Source organism: Salmo trutta, chromosome 38, assembly GCF_901001165.1.
Source record: "Salmo trutta chromosome 38, fSalTru1.1, whole genome shotgun sequence".
Classification (NCBI taxonomy): domain Eukaryota; kingdom Metazoa; phylum Chordata; class Actinopteri; order Salmoniformes; family Salmonidae; genus Salmo; species Salmo trutta.
The window spans coordinates 16736452-16755228 of NC_042994.1; the positions used below are offsets into that span (position 1 = coordinate 16736452).

Consider the following 18777-nt stretch of genomic DNA (forward strand, 5'->3'; position numbering starts at 1 on the left):
CAAATTATTTAATCTTAGACATCCTTATGAATGTAAGGTTGGCACTTTCAAAAGTTACCTCGCGTGCAAATACAGGAGGTCCCTTACTGGGCAGAAAGGAATTGTACTTAAACCCCTGCATCGGAGAGTTACTATGTTGCAATCACTATGCAGCAAGCTGTCTATAGTAGAGTCTCTTACTAATAATGACACATGGCACAACCCCACAATTGTTACAATTACAATAGAAATAACACGTTAACATATTTAACATATTTAATATTCCCGTAGAACTGTAAAAAGAGTGAGATCGTTTGAGCTTTGGAAACAAGTGCTTTCATAAATGCGGGCCTCGTTTTGCTGGATAAGTTTGCAATAAGTTTTCTGCCAATGACCCAACCTTAACGAATTTTGTTTATTTACATATCAAATTTGATTGTCCAACATCATTTTCAGCATTTCTTCATTTCGTGGCCTCTCCTCTGCTGTGGTGCTGCATTGCAGTCAGCGATGTTTTCTGTCCACGGTCCTGAAATCAAATCAAAGATACCCAGCATTTCCACAAACTTCAGTAAGTTCCCATTATTTGGCTCATTCAGCCTGTCCGTGGTCCCACGTAGCGCAATATTCTGGGTGGTTATTAACAGCTATGAGCTTCTGCAGCACCTGCTGCCAATGGAGAGTATCTCCGTCAATAGCCCGTTGGGCTTGGGCATCGATAGTTTGCTTGGACACCGGCCTGATCTGCAGTTCCTTCCACCTCTGGAAACTCTAGGCGGTCATGCGACTTCTCATGCGAACTGATGAGGTGGCACAGATTCTTCCAGTCCCTGGTTCCATCCCTGACCAGCGCAAATTTGCCCTGGTGTGAAAAAGATTTGCAGCTAAAACAGAAGGCGGCATCGTTTTGCTTGGAATAAACGAGCCATGGTATCACCACTCTCTCCCCGTTCCCCATCCTCCTATTGTAGTGGGCCACCAAAAAATCTTAGTGCCTCTCATCTCTTGGGAAATTCCCCTCCTAATCCTGAGGTGGCCCAGCCTGCCATAACATATCCCGTAAAGATCCATTCATATATTTTGGTACATCATATATTTTGAAACACTTCAGCAGCAAATCTCTTTGGCTTAGAGATTGTGCCTCTTTTCTAAGGAGTTTTTAAAAATATATATTCGCTTCCTGATAGTTTTTACCTCTTAGAATCTGTAGCTTACTTTTATCTGAAATTATTTCCACTAGTACAGTGAGGGGAAAAAAGTATTTGATCCCCTGCTGATTTTGTACGTTTTCCCACTGACAAAGAAATGATCAGTCTATAATTTTAATGGTAGATTTATTTGAACAGTGAGAGACAGAATAACAAAAATATCAAGAAAAACGCATGTCAAAAATGTTAGAAATTGATTTGCATTTTAACAGGGAAATAAGTATTTGACCCCCTCTCAATCAGAAAGATTTCTGGCATCTTTTATACAGGTAACGAGCTGAGATTAGGAGCACACTCTTAAAGGGAGTGCTCCTAATCTCAGTTTGTTACCTGTATAAAAGACACCTACCTGTCCACAGAAGCAATCAATCAGTCAGATTCCAAACTCTCCACCATGGCCAAGACCAAAGAGCTCTCCAAGGATGTCAGGGACAAGATTGTAGACCTACACAAGGCTGGAATGGGCTACAAGACCATCGCCAAGCAGCTTGGTGAGAAGGTGACAACAGTTGGTGAGATTATTCGCAAATGGAAGAAACACAAAAGAACTGTCAATCTCCCTCGGCCTGGGGCTCCATGCAAGATCTCACCTTGTGGAGTTGCAATGATCATAAGACCTAGAGGTCGACTGATTATGATTTTTCAACGCCGATACCGATTATTGGAGGACCAAAAAAAATCGATGCCGATTAATCGGCCGATTTTTTCCCCCCCTTATTTATTTGTAATAATGACAATTACAACAATACTGAATGAACACTTATTTTAACTTAATATAATACATCAATGTTCAATCATGTTCAATTTGGTTTAAATAATGCAAAAACTAAGTGTTGGAGAAGAAAGTAAAAGTGCAATATGTGCCATGTAAAAAAGCTAACGTTTAATTTCCTTGCTCAGAACATGAGAACATATGAAAGCTGGTGGTTCCTTTTAACATGAGTCTTCAATAATCCCAGGTAAGAAGTTTGAGGTTATAGTTATTATAGGAATTATAGGACTATTTCTCTCTATACGATTTGTATTTCATATACCTTTGACTATTGGATGTTCTTATAGGCACTTTAGTATTGCCAGTGTAACAGTATAGCTTCCTCGCTCCTACCTGGGCTTGAACCAGGAACACATCGACAACAGCCACCCTCGAAGCAGCATTACCCATGCAGAGCAAGGGGAACAACCACTCCAAGTCTCAGAGCGAGTGACGTTTGAAACGCTATTAGCGCACACCCGCTAACTAGCTAGCCATTTCACATCGGTTACACCAGCCTAATCTTGGGAGTTGATAGGCTTGAAGTCATAAACAGCGCAATGCATTGCGAAGGGCTGCTGGCAAAACGCACGGAAGTGCTGTTTTGAATGAATGCTCACGAGCATGCTGGTGCCTACCACCGCTCAGTCAGACTGCTCTATCAGATCATAGACTTAATTATAATATAATAAACACACAGAAATACGAGCCTTAGGTTATTAATATGGTCGAATCCGGAAACTCATCTCGAAAACAAAACGTTTTTTTCTTTCAGTGAAATACGGAACCATTCCGTATTTAATCTAACGGGTGGCATCCCTAAGTCTAAATATTCCTGTTACATTGCCCAACCTTCAATGTTATGTCATAATTATGTAAAAATCTGGCAAATTAGTTCGCAACGAGCCAGGCGGCCCAAACTGTTGCATATACCCTGACTCTGCGTGCAATGAACGCTAGAGATGTCACACAATTTCATGTTAGCAGGCAATATTAACTAAATATATAAAATATATACTTGTTTATTGATTTTAAAGAAAAGCATTGATGTTTATGGTTAGGTACATTGGTGCAACGACAGTGCTTTTTCCGTGAATGCGCTTGTTAAATCAACACCCGTTTGGCGAAGTAGGCTGTGATTCAATGATAAATTAACAGGCACTGTATCGATTATATGCAACGCAGGACACGTTAGATAAACTAGTAATATCATCAACCATGTGTAGTTAACTAGTGATTATGTTAAGATTGATAATTTTTTATAAGATAAGTTTAATGCTAGCTAGCAACTTACCTTGGCTTCTTGCTGCCCTCGCGTAACAGGTAGTCAGCCTGCCATGCAGGCTCCTCGTGGAGTGCAATGTAAGGCAGGTGGTTAGAGCGTTGGACTAGTAACCGGAAGGTTGCAAAAACGAATCCCCGAATCCCCCCTGAACAAGGCAGTTAACCCCTGTTCCTAGGCCGTCATTGAAAATAAGAATGTGTTCTTAATCTGACTTGCCTAGTTAAATAAAGGTGTAAAAAAATTTAAAAAAAAATACATCGGCAAATCGGTGGCCAAAAATACCGATTGTTATGAAAACTTGAAATCGGCCCTAATTAATCGGCCATTCCGATTAATCGGTCGACCTCTAATAAGAACGGTGAGGAATCAGCCCAGAACTACACGGGAGGATCTTGTCAATGATCTCAAAGCAGCTGGGACCATAGTCACCAAGAAAACAATTGGTAACACACTACGCTGTGAAGGACTGAAATCCTGCAGCGCCCGCAAGGTCCCCCTGCCCGTCTGAAGTTTGCCAATGAACATCTGAATGATTCAGAGGACAACTGGTGAAAGTGTTGTGGTCAGATGAGACCAAAATGGAGCTCTTTGGCATCAACTCAACTCGCCGTGTTTGGAGGAGGAGGAATGCTGCCTATGACCCCAAGAACACCATCAAACATGGAGGTGGAAACATTATGCTTTGGGGGTGTTTTTCTGCTAAGGGGACAGGACAACTTCACCGCATCAAAGGGACGATGCACAGGGCCATGTACCGTCAAATCTTGGGTGAGAACCTCCTTCCCTCAGCCAGGGCATTGAAAATGGGTCGTGAATGGGTATTCCAGCATGACAATGACCCAAAACACACGGCCAAGGCAACAAAGGAGTGGCTCAAGAAGATGCATATTAAGGTCCTGGAGTGGCCTAGCCGGTCTCCAGACCTTAATCCCATAGAAAATCTGTGGAGGGAGCTGAAGGTTCGAGTTGCCAAACGTCAGCCTCGAAACCTTAATTCACTTGGAGAAGATCTGCAAATAGGAGTGGGACAAAATCCCTCCTGAGATGTGTGCAAGCCTGGTGGCCAACTACAAGAAACGTCTGACCTCTGTGATTGCCAACAAGGGTTTTGCAACCAAGTTTTTCTGGATTTTTTTTGTTGTTATTCTGTGTCTCACTGTTCAAATAAACCTACCATTAAATTTATAGACTGATCATTTCTTTGTCAGTGGGCAAACGTACAAAATCAGCAGGGGATCAAATACTTTTTCCCCCCACTGTAGCTAGCTAATATTATCAGGCTAGGTTAGGCTACTGCCTTAATCACTAATCCTCTTCATCACACACAAACATTGAAATACAATAGTTTAATTGGCAGATTCATTTTTATCAATGTTTCACAATTGGATAATTCTGTAAAAACACACGCATATCACCATTGCTACCAAGGATACTGGGAGTGAACTTCGCGAGAAACAGGAATGGGGTGGGGGCTGGAACTGCAGCAACCGCTACCAGCTGGTGGCAAGGCAACCGCCTAATGGGGGGGGCAAGGCAACCGCCTAATGGGGGGGGCAACGCAACCGCCTAATGGGGGGGGGCAAGGCAACCGCCTAATGGGGGGGCAAGGCAACCGCCTAATGGGGGGGGGCAAGGCAACCGCCTAATGGGGGGGGGCAACGCAACCACCTAATGGGGGGGGGGCAAGGCAACCCCCTAATGGGGGGGGCAAGGCAACCGCCTAATGGGAGGGCCAGCCCTGGTAACGGATGAGAGGAGCGAGAAGCGAACTGCTCCTAATGGCGATGCCTTAGCAAGCAGCGCTGCTTATCTCGCCAGTTCAGCATCACCACCGGCACTTCCACTAGCTAGTAGGTCACCCCTTACAATTGCAATCAGTCGATATAAACGACAACTATCATCAGAAATCACGCAATATGAATTAGACAGTGGGGCGCCGCCTGACCCACTAGTTGGCCATAAGGTTAAAATCAACGTTTACATATCGTGGCGTAGATACTGTATTGACAATGACACAATAACATTTCCAGCATGGCCGACAACCTGACCTCCCTTTCCCGCCATATGGCAATTCATAAATAATAAGTGAGCTTTGCATTTGCAGCTCTTAAATGAATAAAAACATTATAAACGTAGTTTTAAACGACACCTCTGAACGAGCTCCGGCAACTCGTGGACCAGCTGGCGAGCTTGACTGACATTGCTAGCCCGCGGGCGCGTTCCAGGTTGCAGGTCAAAACAGGTTGGTTTATTGCTAGGCTGCGGTTGCGTTGCTCGCCCGCGGGCGCGTTGCATGTCGACACGGGTGCGTACCAGGTGGACTTCATTGCTTCTTTATGGGTGTATTACAACGGATAGTTAACATTACAGATTAGCATAATTGGTTCAGATTATTTGATGATTGTTGGCCTCTATTATTTATTTTTTACAAATCCCAAATCACTAATGTGATTCATCTTTTCAACCACTTAGTTCGGTGCGCTAAATAAAGGTTTGAACGAAAACCTACACTCCCATTCAAACACAGAATCCTATACTGGATTTTCTCCAGATTTATGGCCACGCAAGGCTAGTGTTGAACAAATCAGCTAACCACATACTGGTGGTGTTCCTGCCTGATTACGTTGAAGAAGTTGCATTGCATCAACCAATGGTTGTGCGCCACGTCTTCGACTGTCAGGCATTACGTTGCTATAGCATAAGATGTGGTTAGCTGATATGTCAAATACCTATCCAAGCTTTGCGAGATCTTGCAGGAGTCATTCCTGTAGTTAGGCAGGAATGCCACCCATATGATATAGCGGTATAGCAATCTAATGCCCGACTGTGCAGTCGATGACGTGGCATGCAAATGACGTACTATGCAACTATTGGTCGATGCAATGCATTATCTGCAATGTTCTAGGTCAGGGCCTGGAACATTACCCTCAACTAGCTGAATCAGGTATGTAACCTTTATTTAACTAGGCAAGTCAGGTATGTTAGGTTAGGGTTGGACTGAATACCTGCAGGATGGTAGATCTCCAGGAAGAGGGTTAGGTAGGTCTGTTGTAACCTATGTAAGTACTAGGTCGTATTTATTGGTGCAGACCGTAGCAGAATTCCCTTTTGCAATAGACAACTAAAAACAAGCATTTCTTATAGGACAAGTTCAGGTAGTCTCTTACAGTTTCAGTCCATTTTCATTCTGTTTGGTGCCTATTGAATACGACACTGTACTGCCTCCAACCAAGTCTTAGGCTTTTGTGGGCATAGTGCCCCACGACGTTGACCGATGGCCGACCCAGATCCTACTTTATGAATTCAGAAAGACTGCCACTGCTCACGGGAATGATCAAAAGGAATGATGTGATGGACTGGTCATGGTCTCCCATCTCATCTGTGTGTAGTGTTAGATGGTCTGTTACACTGGTCGCAGCACGACTCTTTATTGCCACACAATCAGAGTTGGTGGTCATTTATTTTCTTTGTACAGCATGATGGGTAAAAACTCTCACAAGGTTTTAGTTAGAATTTATTAGTAGACAAGTAGAACATTTTAAAGGCACAGTGTGAATTACATTGACTCTTGAATTGCAAGAGACAAAACAATATAGAACAGCAAAAATACATGAAAAAACAGACATTATACAGCTGTGCCAGGAAAATAACCTCTCCCTCAACGTCAACAAAACGAAAGAGCTGATTGTGGACTTCAGGAGACAGCAGAGGAAGCACGCCCCCATCTACATCGACGGGACCGCAGTGGCGGAAGTGAAAAGCTTCAAGTTTTTCGGTGTACACATCACTGACAATCTGAAATGGTCCACCCACACAGACAATGTGGTGAAGAAGGCACAACAGTGCCTCTTCAACCTAAGACCCTTACAAACTTTTACAGATGCACCATTGAGAGCATCTTGTAGGGCTGTATCACAGCCTGGTACAGCAACTGCACCACCTGCAACATCAGGCCTCTCCAGAGGGTTGTGTGGTCTGCCAAATGCATCTGCGAGGGCCTACACTGCCTGCCCTCCAGGACACCTATGGCACCTGATGTCACAGGAAGGCAAAAAAGATCATCAAGGACATCAACCACCTGAGCCACGACATGTTCACTCCACTATCATCCAGAAGGCAAGGTCAGTACAGGTGCATCAAAGCTGGGACCGAGAGACTGAAAAACAGCTTCTATCTCAAGGCCATCAGACTGTTAAATAGCCATCACTAGCCGGCCTCCACCCAGTACCCTGTCCTGAACTTAGTCAGCTTCACGAGCCGGTTACTCAACCATGCACCTTAGAGGCTGCTGCCCTATGTACAGTTGAAGTCGGAAGTTTACATACACCTTAGCCAAATACATTTAAATTCAGTTTTTCACAATTCCTGACATTTAATCCTAGTAAAAATTCCCTGTCTTAGGTCAGTTAGGATCACCACTTTATTTTAAGAATGTGAAATGTCAGAATAATATTAGAGAGAATTATTTATTTCAGCTTGTATTTATTTCATCACATTCCCAGTGGGTCAGAAGTTTACATACACTCAATTCGTATTTGGTAGCATTGCCTTTTAAATTGTTTAACTTGGGTCAAACGTTTCAGATAGCCTTCCACAATCTTCCCACAATAAATTGGGTGAATTCTGGCCCATTCCTCTTGACAGAGCTGGTGTAACAGAGTCAGGTTTGTAGGCCTCATTGCTCGCACACGCTTTTTCAGTTCTGCCCACAAATATTCTATGGGATTGAGGTCAGGGCTTTGTGATGGCCACTCCAATACCTTGACTTTGTTGTCCTTAAGCCATTTTGCCACAACTTTGGAAGTATGCTTGGGGTCATTGTCAATTTGGAAGACTAATTTGCGACCAGTCCCTCCTGCAGCAAAGCACCACCACAACATGATGCTGCCACCCCCGTGCTTCACGGTTGGGATGGTGTTCTTTGGCTTGCAAGCCTCCCCCCTTTTCTTCCAACCATAACGATGGTCATTATGGCCAAACGGTTCTATTTTTGTTTCATTAGACCAGAGGACATTTCTCCAAAAAGTACGATCTTTGTCCCCATGTGCAGTTGTAAACCGTAGTCTGGCTTTTTTATGGCGGTTTTGGCGCAGTGGCTTCTTCCTTGCTGAGCGGCCTTTCAGGTTATGTCGATATAGGACTCGTTTACTGTGGATATAGATAATTTTGTACCTGTTTCCTCCAGCATCTTCACAAGGTCCTTTGCTGTTGTTCTGGGATTGATTTTCACTTTTCGCACCAAAGTACATTTATCTCTAGGAGACAGAACACGTCTCCTTCCTGAGCGGTATGACGGCTGCGTGGTCCCATGGTGTTTATACTTGCGTACTATTGTTTGTACAGATGCATTTGGAAATTCCTCCCAAGGATGAACCAGACTTATGGAGGTCTCCAAATATTTTCCTGATAATAATGTGAAGTGCAAGGCCTTATCTTTATTTGCTAAACAACTTTGGTCAGATTTTTTTTTGTTCAGGAGTCGCACTCAATTTCTGCTGATGCCAACTTTTGGAAGTGATAATGTGGCAACGATATTTGTGTTTGCTTTTTTGAGAATGATGAGTTGCTTGAATCTGTAGAGAAACATATACAGTGCTTCATTGGTTATCCAAATTTCCCAATTCGTTATTATTGATAGGAGGGGACTTTAATATCACTATAGATCATTTAACAGATAGATGGCCACCAGGTAGGCCAACCAATCAGAATTTGGGTTTAAACTTTTTATGGAAAAGTTTGATCTCGCAGATATATGGAGAGAGAGGTTTCCAACATATCATTCACTTGGAGTAATAAAACAGGTTCCAGATAGTTCAGAATATATTTTTTCCTTATATCGAAATGTATTGATAGTGAGTGTGTTACTACAAATATTTGTACTACTCCCCTCACACACCATAGGGCCATTTACATTGATATCAAAATATTTACCCCTGATACTAACCTTGGTAGAGCATTCTACTGGAAGCAAAATAGCTCCTTATTATAGTTGAGTTTGAGGTAAAAAAAAAAAAATCTGCTCTCACATTTTTGGGAAAGAGCTTGTTTAGAAAAATCTTATTGCAAGAACTGGGAGCTCTTTAAATTTGAAGTGGCCAAATACTTTAGAAAATAAAATCTTCTTGCTAAGACCAGAAGAGCTGAGGAGGAAAAGGTGATCATTAAGATAACTTCCCTTTCTCAGAGGTCCTCAGCGAGCCTCTCAGGGGAGGAGAGATGGAACTGATTTATAATTGAAAATTACATTTATGAAGATTTTATACTATTTTGGAGAGATGTACTGCTTGGATTCTTTACCTACGATAGAAATAAGTTGAAACAATTTTATGTAATTGATTTCATTATTCTTTTGGCCAAATTTCATATTCGCAAATGTAATTTTAGAAACAAAACACCACATTTTCATACCTCGCAAAAAGAAAAACTATATTTTAAGAAAATTAAATACTCTGCCAACAAGAAAGCTGTTCGACTCTAAATTAATATATGTGCACCTTAACAGTTAAAAAAAAAAAATCTTACTTCCTGAAACAGCTAGTCATTTCCTTCACAACCACACGACGCGTCGCTGTTGCTCTGGAGAGCACCTGCTGTTCTTTTGATAGCGTTTGCCAAGTAGTTGTAGCGTCTCTACTACGTTCAACTTTGACAAAGAAAGCAAGAACAGGCGAAACAATGGCGAATGCCCATCGCGCCAACGTCCTGGTTACCTCCTGTTTGAAAACGCCGGTAGACCCACATACCAAGGCTCCGTTGGCGTTGTATGAAAGGCAGCGAGCCCTTCCATGTTCGTCAGCAGCTGGTCATATTGACAATCGAGAATACGAAAAAGAGGTAAGATATCGGCAGATGAGTATTGTATTTGAAAGCTGAGCTAAGCAATCAAGAAATATTCTGAAATGATTGGTTGAAATGCAGCATAAGGTTTGAAAGAGGACTGGAGCACCATCCAACACTTGGCAAGATGCCATTCATCCCACTAACCAATCCATCAACGTTATATGTTACCTTCAATCTTTATGTTGATCTGGAGAGGAATGGAATCAGTTGCACATAGGAACCTAACATGTTTTTTCTTTTTACATTCATGATTCAAAATTCCATAATGGGCTAATTCTTTTGTCCTCCCTCATTGATATGCTAGATGGCTTTGTCATAGAACATATTGATCATACATTGCTACCAAACATCTAAGTCGATGTTAGTAGGCCTAATGTATATCCTATGATACTGGATAGTGATGTAAATTAAGTGGAGAATCCATTCATTCATATCTTTAATGTCACTCATGTTAAAGATTGGGACAATTCAGGTCAAGCATGTATTTATGTCGGTGGATTCTCATAAATCCATGTTGTTCTCAAATGTTACTACAGAGATTTGACTGTTTTCAGGTCAACCTGCCTGTGTGGGAGAGGATTTAACCTGTATAACTTGTTACTGGCCTATTTTTGGCTTCCCTCATTTACTAGATTATGCTGACGTCACAGTGCCAGTAATCCTAAATGCTTCATTTCCTTTGGACAATATTATTTCAAATCCCATTTATTTTTCCTCACTGGACACGGATCTTACCTACATCTGGGCATCTCAAAAAATAAATAAATTAGAAAGTACATTCATTTTTATCTGGCTTGTGCTGTAATCAGTAGGATACTAGTTAGAATTGCTTGTCCAAGCTTTAGACATATTTTCTTAATAGTTGTAAATGTATGATTTGATCTCATCCATTCATCACCCCAAGAAAAAAAGATGGAGATGGTTGGGGGCAGAGCAGCTAGTGTGAAAGTTGAACACACTCCTTCCATTATCACCCACATTCTGTGCGTGACCATATTGGATAGGTCATCCAAACCCACAGAGCTGGGGATAATGAGCTTAGGCCTCAAGTAGCCATCTCATGTTATGTTCTACTCTACACACTTCGTATTAGGCCTATGCCTTAACCATCCACAATATGTCCAGTCATCAGTAGTACTCTTACATGATGATACACTTCCATACATTTGGCATATTAACACAAATGGGGCCACCCATTCAAGAAATATCTGAAAGTCATAGAAATACAGGTGAAAGGCTCTTTCTTCCATGCAACTATAATCCTATCCAAGATACCCGTTGCTTCCAATGGCTTACTTAAGGGATAATGCCAGAGAAGCCGGTGTTTGGAGGATATATTGGCACGGGTGTTAGGTCTGAGACAAAGTCGATATTACATTTGACCAATAATGTCCTTTGTAGGCTACTTGTATTATTTGTATAGACTGTATTCCAGACACATGCTCCACAATCCGTGCACAACGTAAATGTTTTTTGCTTCATTTTCCTCATGACTTTCTTTGACTTCTCAGCTGCAGTATGACGACTCGGGGTCTGAGTACGGGGATGGGGATGTCCCCGGGAAGGGCAGCCCCCTGATTATCAAAGACTTCCGAGTGACAGGGGATCACATCGACTTGCGTGAGTTCTACTTCTCCAACGAAGAGTACTATCGTAAGCTGGAGGAGCTGAAGAGGGCCCACCTCCGCACCATGGCTGAGCTAGAGGGCATGTACCGCAAGAAGCTGGAGCTCAAAGGCACACCACCCTCAGAAAATGTGCAGGGGGCACAGGCACACAGGTGTGTTGTTGCTCTTGTTTGGAATTTGTTGTTTTTCTTGATTAACCACCAAGATAATAAGCTGAAGTTGGTAGGGTACATTTTCTTCTCCTGGAGTGTACTGTACTCAGCGTCTACCATTTCTAACGTGTCAATTAATATTAGAAGGGTGTAAACATTTTGTTCTCTCACCAGATCATACTTGAAGATCAGCCCCATGCCCGTGAGGCATCTGAGGAAGGCCCACTCTGCTCTGGAGCTGAGGAGGGGCTCTGGGCTGTCGGACACATCTGACGAGGAAGGTACTGTCGACAACAATGTGGAGAAGGGTCTGCAGTCTTCCCCCAAAGAGCACATCAAGAACATGTGGCAGGACTTCAAGCTGTCGCCTCGCAAGTGCCACCCGTCCACATCCTCCCACCAGAGCCTCATTGGGGTCCACAAGAACGGCGTCAAGGTTAAGGACCGGAAGCAAGGGCGAAAAGATGTCGAACACGAGCCTTGGAAACCCAGAGTGACCGTCCCCAAGCCATTCCACATGACGCTGCGGGAGAACCAGAAGCACCAGAAAGGTGTCAAGACACGGTCAGAGATCGAGCTGGAGAACACGGCCCTACGGAAGCAGCTGGAGGAGCTGACAGAATGCCAGCGCAAGTTCCGTGCCAGCTCCGTACCAGCCCACGTGCGCCTGCCCCTGTATGAGGAGCTCCAAGAACGCGATGAGGCACGGCGGGCCATGCGGGAGCAGCAGCGTCTGTGTTCCACCCAGCAGCCCTTCAGTTTCCTGGAGCGCGAACGTCTCAAGAGGGAGCAGAGAGAGGAGCAGCTCCGCAACCTCCAGCCAGACAGCAAGGAGAGAGTCCGACCATTCAGGGCCAAGCCCGTGCCCAAGGCGGTGTACGAGGCGGCGTCGGGCGAGCAACTGAAGGAAGAGCAGCTGTACCGCGCCATCAAGATGCAGATGAGGGCCCAGGAGCTGCTCCATAGTGCCTCCATGCCACCCAGCATGCTAGCACGCCACCTTAGCGAAAGGAAGTGGGCCAAGGATGAAGCCAGGGGGGACACCGCTGGATCTGAGGATGACAACAGTGCCTCTTATAGGCCAAAGATAAATACGGAGGTGCCCGACTTCGACGCCAGCTACAGGAGGTTCAAGAAGCAGCTGGAGAGCCGGCGCGACTTGAAACCTTTGACGACATGCGAGCCGTTCCAGCTCCGGACGTCACAGATCCCCTCTCACCGCGAACGCATCCTGGCCGACATCGAGAAGGAGCAGATGAGTCCGCGGGCCAAGCGCTGGCCTTACATCAGCATAACTGGGCACGTCCGTTCACACAACTCTAGCCTCTGCTCCTCCCTCTCAGGCAGTCTGGAACAGCTGCCAGCCAAAGTCACCGATGCCAGCAAAAAACGGCAAGAGGCCGTGAGGTACTACCCACATAGAATAGCAAGGGGCGTCTCCTTTTTAGACGAGCTAGTGAGCGCTTCAGAATTTAGTTGCTCTTTTTAGGAATAGTTACGCCCTGAAAGTTGAAACTCTTGTCTGTTGAATCCTGTGGACTTCCTATCCCCTGTGGACTTCCTATACACTCCCAGCTCCAAAACAACCAAATGCCCAACCTCTAACATTATTACCCTCCTAGTCATACTTCTAGTGTCATTGGCCTTCATTTTCCCTTTTGACAAAGTCCTTCCTCCACCCATGCCTTCCTGTCATCGATGACTGCCTTGTCTCCTTGAGTAGAAAGGTACTTGAGCAGAGAAAGAAGGCGGAGGAAGAGGAAGCGAGATGGAGTGAGAGACAGAAGCAGAGAGAGAAGAAGCTTGCGAAGGTGGTTTCGAAGCGCGCCCAGGCCAACGACACCCATGTGCCCCTCTCTCAGACCAACCAGTCCAAGCTCAAGCAGTTCAGGTACCCATAGAAACCCATAACATTACAATTATACTTGTAGCAACCCAGAAACTCACCCTGCCTGAGACCAGTACGAACACCTACTCCACAGCCCGCCGCACATTTTCATATGGAAGTTGTGAGTGGAATTGCAAACCTAAAGTGTTAATTTAACACTATTAAAAAGACTGAACCGAACATTGCCTCAATAGTCTCAATTGTGACGCTTTTTGTAGTTTATTATTTTGAAGAATATGGATGGATCTCTTCATTGTTTTTATAAGACATTAAAAACATACTAATGTGTGGATACCCTTTTGTTCCTTATCCCAATTTCAGTTTTAAGTAATTGTTTAGGAGTGATTTCCATATCAGTAACAGTAAGCTGCGGTTGTAAAAGTGATGTTTTTGTTGAATAGGTCTGGGTTGAGGGTTATTTCAGGGCTGAGGGTTGTGGGATCACAGGGGTGAGAGGTTGTCTGTGTGTTTCAAACAGAAAGCAGGACTTTCAGCGCAGGAAGGAGTACAAGGAGGAGATGAGGGAGATCCAGGAGAGAGTGAAGGGGAGGCCTCTGCTGTTGGAGCAGGTCGCACAGGTGAGCCTGAAACGCCCCCCCCCCCCCACACACACACACACACGTGGAATGACATGGGTTGCATTTCAGTAGTTATAAGTGTCTTCCTTTCCTCATCTCCTCACACCACTCATTCACACAATAAATATATATTGCATGAATAATACATGTATGACTGACTGTTTTCCCATCACTGGTCATGGTGTATGCTATTTTTCACTTCTGTCTGTTGACAGATGAATGCCAAACACGCTGCAGAGAAGCACTACACAGACACCCTGCGAGGCTGTGGAGTGAGTGAGGACTTTGTCAGTGGCAAGGTGCTCAAGTCCCAGTGGCCAGGTGGCCAAGACTCTGCATCCAGGACCTCCTTCTCCAGTGACTCCAAACAAAGGTAGACTTCTGGCTCAATGACGGTGAATTATACATTTTGTAAACATACTGCATTAGTCAAAATCTCTACAAAGACAATACAGTATCACGTTGCCAAAAAAGCGTTTTAGGCCGACTTCATCACCTGTGCTGTGGTCTTAGATCTTGTATACAGTATTACAGTCTCAGATGGTGGTAGTGAATAGACATACAGTGGGGGGAAAAAAGTATTTGATCCCCTGCTGATTTTGTACGTTTGCTCACTTAAAGAAATTATCAGTCTATAATTTTAATAGTAGGTTTATTTGAACAGCGCGAGACAGAACAACAATAAAAAAATCCAGAAAAAGGCATTTCAAAAATGTTATAAAATGATTTGCATTTTAATGAGGGAAATAATTATTTGACCCCTCTGCAAAACATGACTTAGTACTTGGTGGCAAAACCCTTGTTGGCAATCACAGAGGTCAGACGTTTCTTGTAGTTGGCCACCAGGTTTGCACACATCTCAGGAGGGATTTTCTCCCACTCCTCTTTGCAGATCTTCTCCAAGTCATTAAGGTTTCGAGGCTGACGTTTGGCAACTCGAACCTTCAGCTCCCTCCACAGATTTTTTTATGGGATTAAGGTCTGGAGACTGGCTAGGCCACTCCAGGACCTTAATGTGCTTCTTCTTGAGCCACTCCTTTGTTGCCTTGGCCGTGTGTTTTGGGTCGTTGTCATGCTGGAATACCCATCCACGACCCATTTTCAATGCCCAGGCTGAGAGGAGGTTCTCACCCAAGATTTGACGGTACATGGCCCCGTCCATCGTCCCTTTGATGCAGTGAAGTTGTCCTGTCCCCTTAGCAGAAAAACACCCCCAAAGCATAATGTTTCCACCTCCATGTTTGACGGTGGAGATGGTGTTCTTGGGGTCATAGGCAGCATTCCTCCTCGTCCAAACACGTTGAGTTGATGTCAAAGAGCTCCATTTTGGTCTCATCTGACCACAACACTTTCACCAGTTGTCCTCTGAATCATTCAGATGTTCATTGGCAAACTTCAGACGGGCATGTATATGTATTCTTGAGCAGGGGGACCTTGGGGGCACTGCAGGATTTCAGTCCTTCACGGCATTGTGTGTTACCAATTGTTTTCTTGGTGACTATGGTCCCAGCTGCCTTGAGATCATTGACAAGATCCTCCCGTGTAGTTCTGGGCTGATTCCTCACCGTTCTCATGATCATTGCAACTCCACGAGGTGAGATCTTGCATGGAGCCCCAGGCCGAGGGAGATTGACAGTTCTTTTGTGTTTCTTCCATTTGCGAATAATCGCACCAAATGTTGTCACCTTCTCACCAAGCTGCTTGGCGATGGTCTTGTAGCCCATTCCAGCCTTGTGTAGGTCTACAATCTTGTCCCTGACATCCTTGGAGAGCTCTTTGGTCATGGCCATGGTGGAGAGTTTGGAATCTGATTGATTGATTGCTTCTGTGGACAGGTGTCTTTTTTACAGGTAACAAGCTGTGGTTAGGAGCACTCCCTTTGAGAGTGTGCTCCTAATCTCAGCTCGTTACCTGTATAAAAGACACCTGGGAGCCAGAAATCTTTCTGATTGAGAGGGGGTCAAATACTTATTTCCCTCATTAAAATGCTAATCAATTTATAACATTTTTGACATGCGTTTTTCTTTTCTTTTTTGTTGTTATTCTGTCTCTCACTGTTCAAATAAACCTACCATTAAAATTATAGACTGATCCTTTCTTTGTCAGTGGGCAAACGTACAAAATCAGCAGGGGATCAAATACTTTTTTCCCCCCACTGTAATACATAATATATTTAACACAGTCGTAAAGTTACTCATAATCAATAGAAATATTATTTCAAAGTAGTTGAGCCATGTGTAAGGGATAATCAATGAGGGCTATGCGCTCTGTAGAAAATAATGAAAGACATGGATGTTGTATATTATTTTGCAGAGAATGCATAGAGCCCAGAGTTTATTATCCCTTTTATACATGGCTATAATGTTCACATTTGCCACTAGAAATGTGTTCATTTGCAGGTAGAAATGTGTTCAAAATCCACTGAAATAGCTAGCAAATGTACTAGATAGCTACAGTAGTTGCCTTGGTAACGAAACAAACATACTTGCTAGTTTAGCTATCCAAACCATCAGTTTTAGCGCAGAATAACTGATGAATGTACGAACACTCAATACCGGTTGAGTATGGCTGGTGTCAGTAAACGTCGGCAAAAAGGCGTAATTAAGTTGTTGCCAGCAGTACAGTTACAATCACCAACGATCTGGATAACATGAAAACAGCCTAACCAGCTCTGCTAGGGCAAGTAAAATGGTCTGAGTGAGTTGTTTTCTCATTTGTAGCTAGCAGTTAGATTGGGTGCTTGACTGCGGTTGCAGTGGCGGTTCTAGACCATTTCAACTGGGGGGGCCAAGCTGGGGCCAGTTACATTAGACGTTATTGTTGTCATATTGTTTTATTCACTGCATTGCAGGCATTAGCAGGCAAACGACCATGTTCATAATCATCATCGTTGCCACTGTCTAATAATGGATGTAAAAAAAGAACGATAACAAATTTTTGCTATGTCAAAATTATTTCATACTCCACATTTAGGGGGGCCACAAAGGGGGTCCAAAATTGTTGTCACAGGGGCACTGGCCCCCCCCTCAGAACCGCTAGTGTGCGGTTGTGAGGTCAGAACGCTCGGACCAACGCTTCTCCTTGGCCAGAGCGTCCACTGTGCGCTCTGAATTTACTAACGGACAATCTGACAACACTCCGAATTTACAAACGCCCAGAGTGCACTCTGGCACTCCAGATTGAATTTATGAACACACACTTAGCTTGCTATTATAAGAATTTTTGTTCAACAATGGCAATAATGTTTTCAGTTCGACTTATGTTGCTTTCATAGGCAACTCAAACATAACATGTAAGAATTAACTAAATATATTGAATCCTAGTGTTTTGAAATAATGCACGCTCTAGAATGCACTTCAAGCCATTCAGAAACGAGTATTTAACAATGCCATGGTATAAGAGTTTATATTTTTTTATTTTGTTTTCTCAGTGAAAAGGATGAGACAGATACACCAGCTATTTACAACACGGTCTTCCAGGATGACTACCCAGACAATTATGAAGACAGCTTTGCTGACCAAGAACAGGAAGGAGAGCAGGAGGCTGAGAAAGATGAATTAAAATCCAAAAAAGAGGAAGATGAGGATGAAGGCCATGACGAAGCAGGTCGGGAGAGGGAGGACATTGGGCGTTATTCAGATGATTGCGATTACTCAGATGACCATTACTCAGATGATGATGACCATTACTCAGATGCCAGTGAGCATTACTTGCCCCTGGACGATGAAAAGAATGAAGGGAGTCACATCATCAAAAGGCCAAAGAGTACAGAGAGCAGCCCAAGCTATAGAAGCGGCCAGCACAGCCGAAACAGTCAGAAGTCAGAGAGTGATAGGGAAAACACAGCAATTGCAGACAAGAAAAATGATGAGGATGACTGAAAAGTCAAAGGAGTGCATTTTCTCACACGTAGCTGGACTACATTGTGCGCAAACGTCTACGACACTGACACACAGTGGTAGAGATGCTTCTATTATACAATAGGCTAAATGTATGGTAGGATGCGTGTGTGTGTATGTATGTATGTATAATTTCCTGTTTATTAAAAGAAAGTGGCAAATACAATTTAGTGCGATACATAGACCAGAGTCAATTGTAGTAGGTTATGGTTATACAAATTTTCACATTGAACATGTTAGGGTACTCTTTGTCTTGTGATATCCTACTATGCAGGAAATACAACACTATGACCACTTATTTTTGGATGTTTGTGATACATTTTCTTTAGACATTTGTCAATGTTTTGTGACTTAATATGTGTAGCCTAACATTTGCAATATATTTCAGGATCATACTTTCATTGCATATATACTTAACATTTGGGAACATAAAGGTGTTATGTATTTCATGTACATTATGGGATATTTATATTTCTGTACTTGTCATAAGACAATTTGGCAATAAATCATCATCGACGCACGTTTTATTGGTCACATACACATGTTTAGCAGATGTTATTGCAGGTGTA

General features: G+C 43.5%; 1 protein-coding gene across 2 annotated transcripts; it reads left to right on the forward strand.

Annotated features, from left to right (window-relative positions):
* The first annotated feature begins 9350 nt into the window (after positions 1–9350).
* Positions 9351–18729, forward strand: LOC115178432 (protein FAM161A). Of its 2 annotated transcripts, XM_029739618.1 has the most exons (7): positions 9351–10057; positions 11575–11843; positions 12018–13250; positions 13567–13734; positions 14210–14309; positions 14525–14682; positions 17740–18729. In XM_029739618.1, the coding sequence occupies exons 1-7, from the start codon at positions 9710–9712 to the stop codon at positions 18188–18190; spliced, it is 2727 nt and encodes a 908-aa protein (XP_029595478.1). In that variant the 5' UTR covers positions 9351–9709; the 3' UTR covers positions 18191–18729. The 2 variants fall into 2 exon arrangements, with proteins under 2 accessions (XP_029595478.1, XP_029595479.1); XM_029739619.1 differs by lacking the exon at positions 13567–13734.
* The last annotated feature ends 48 nt before the right edge of the window (positions 18730–18777 follow it).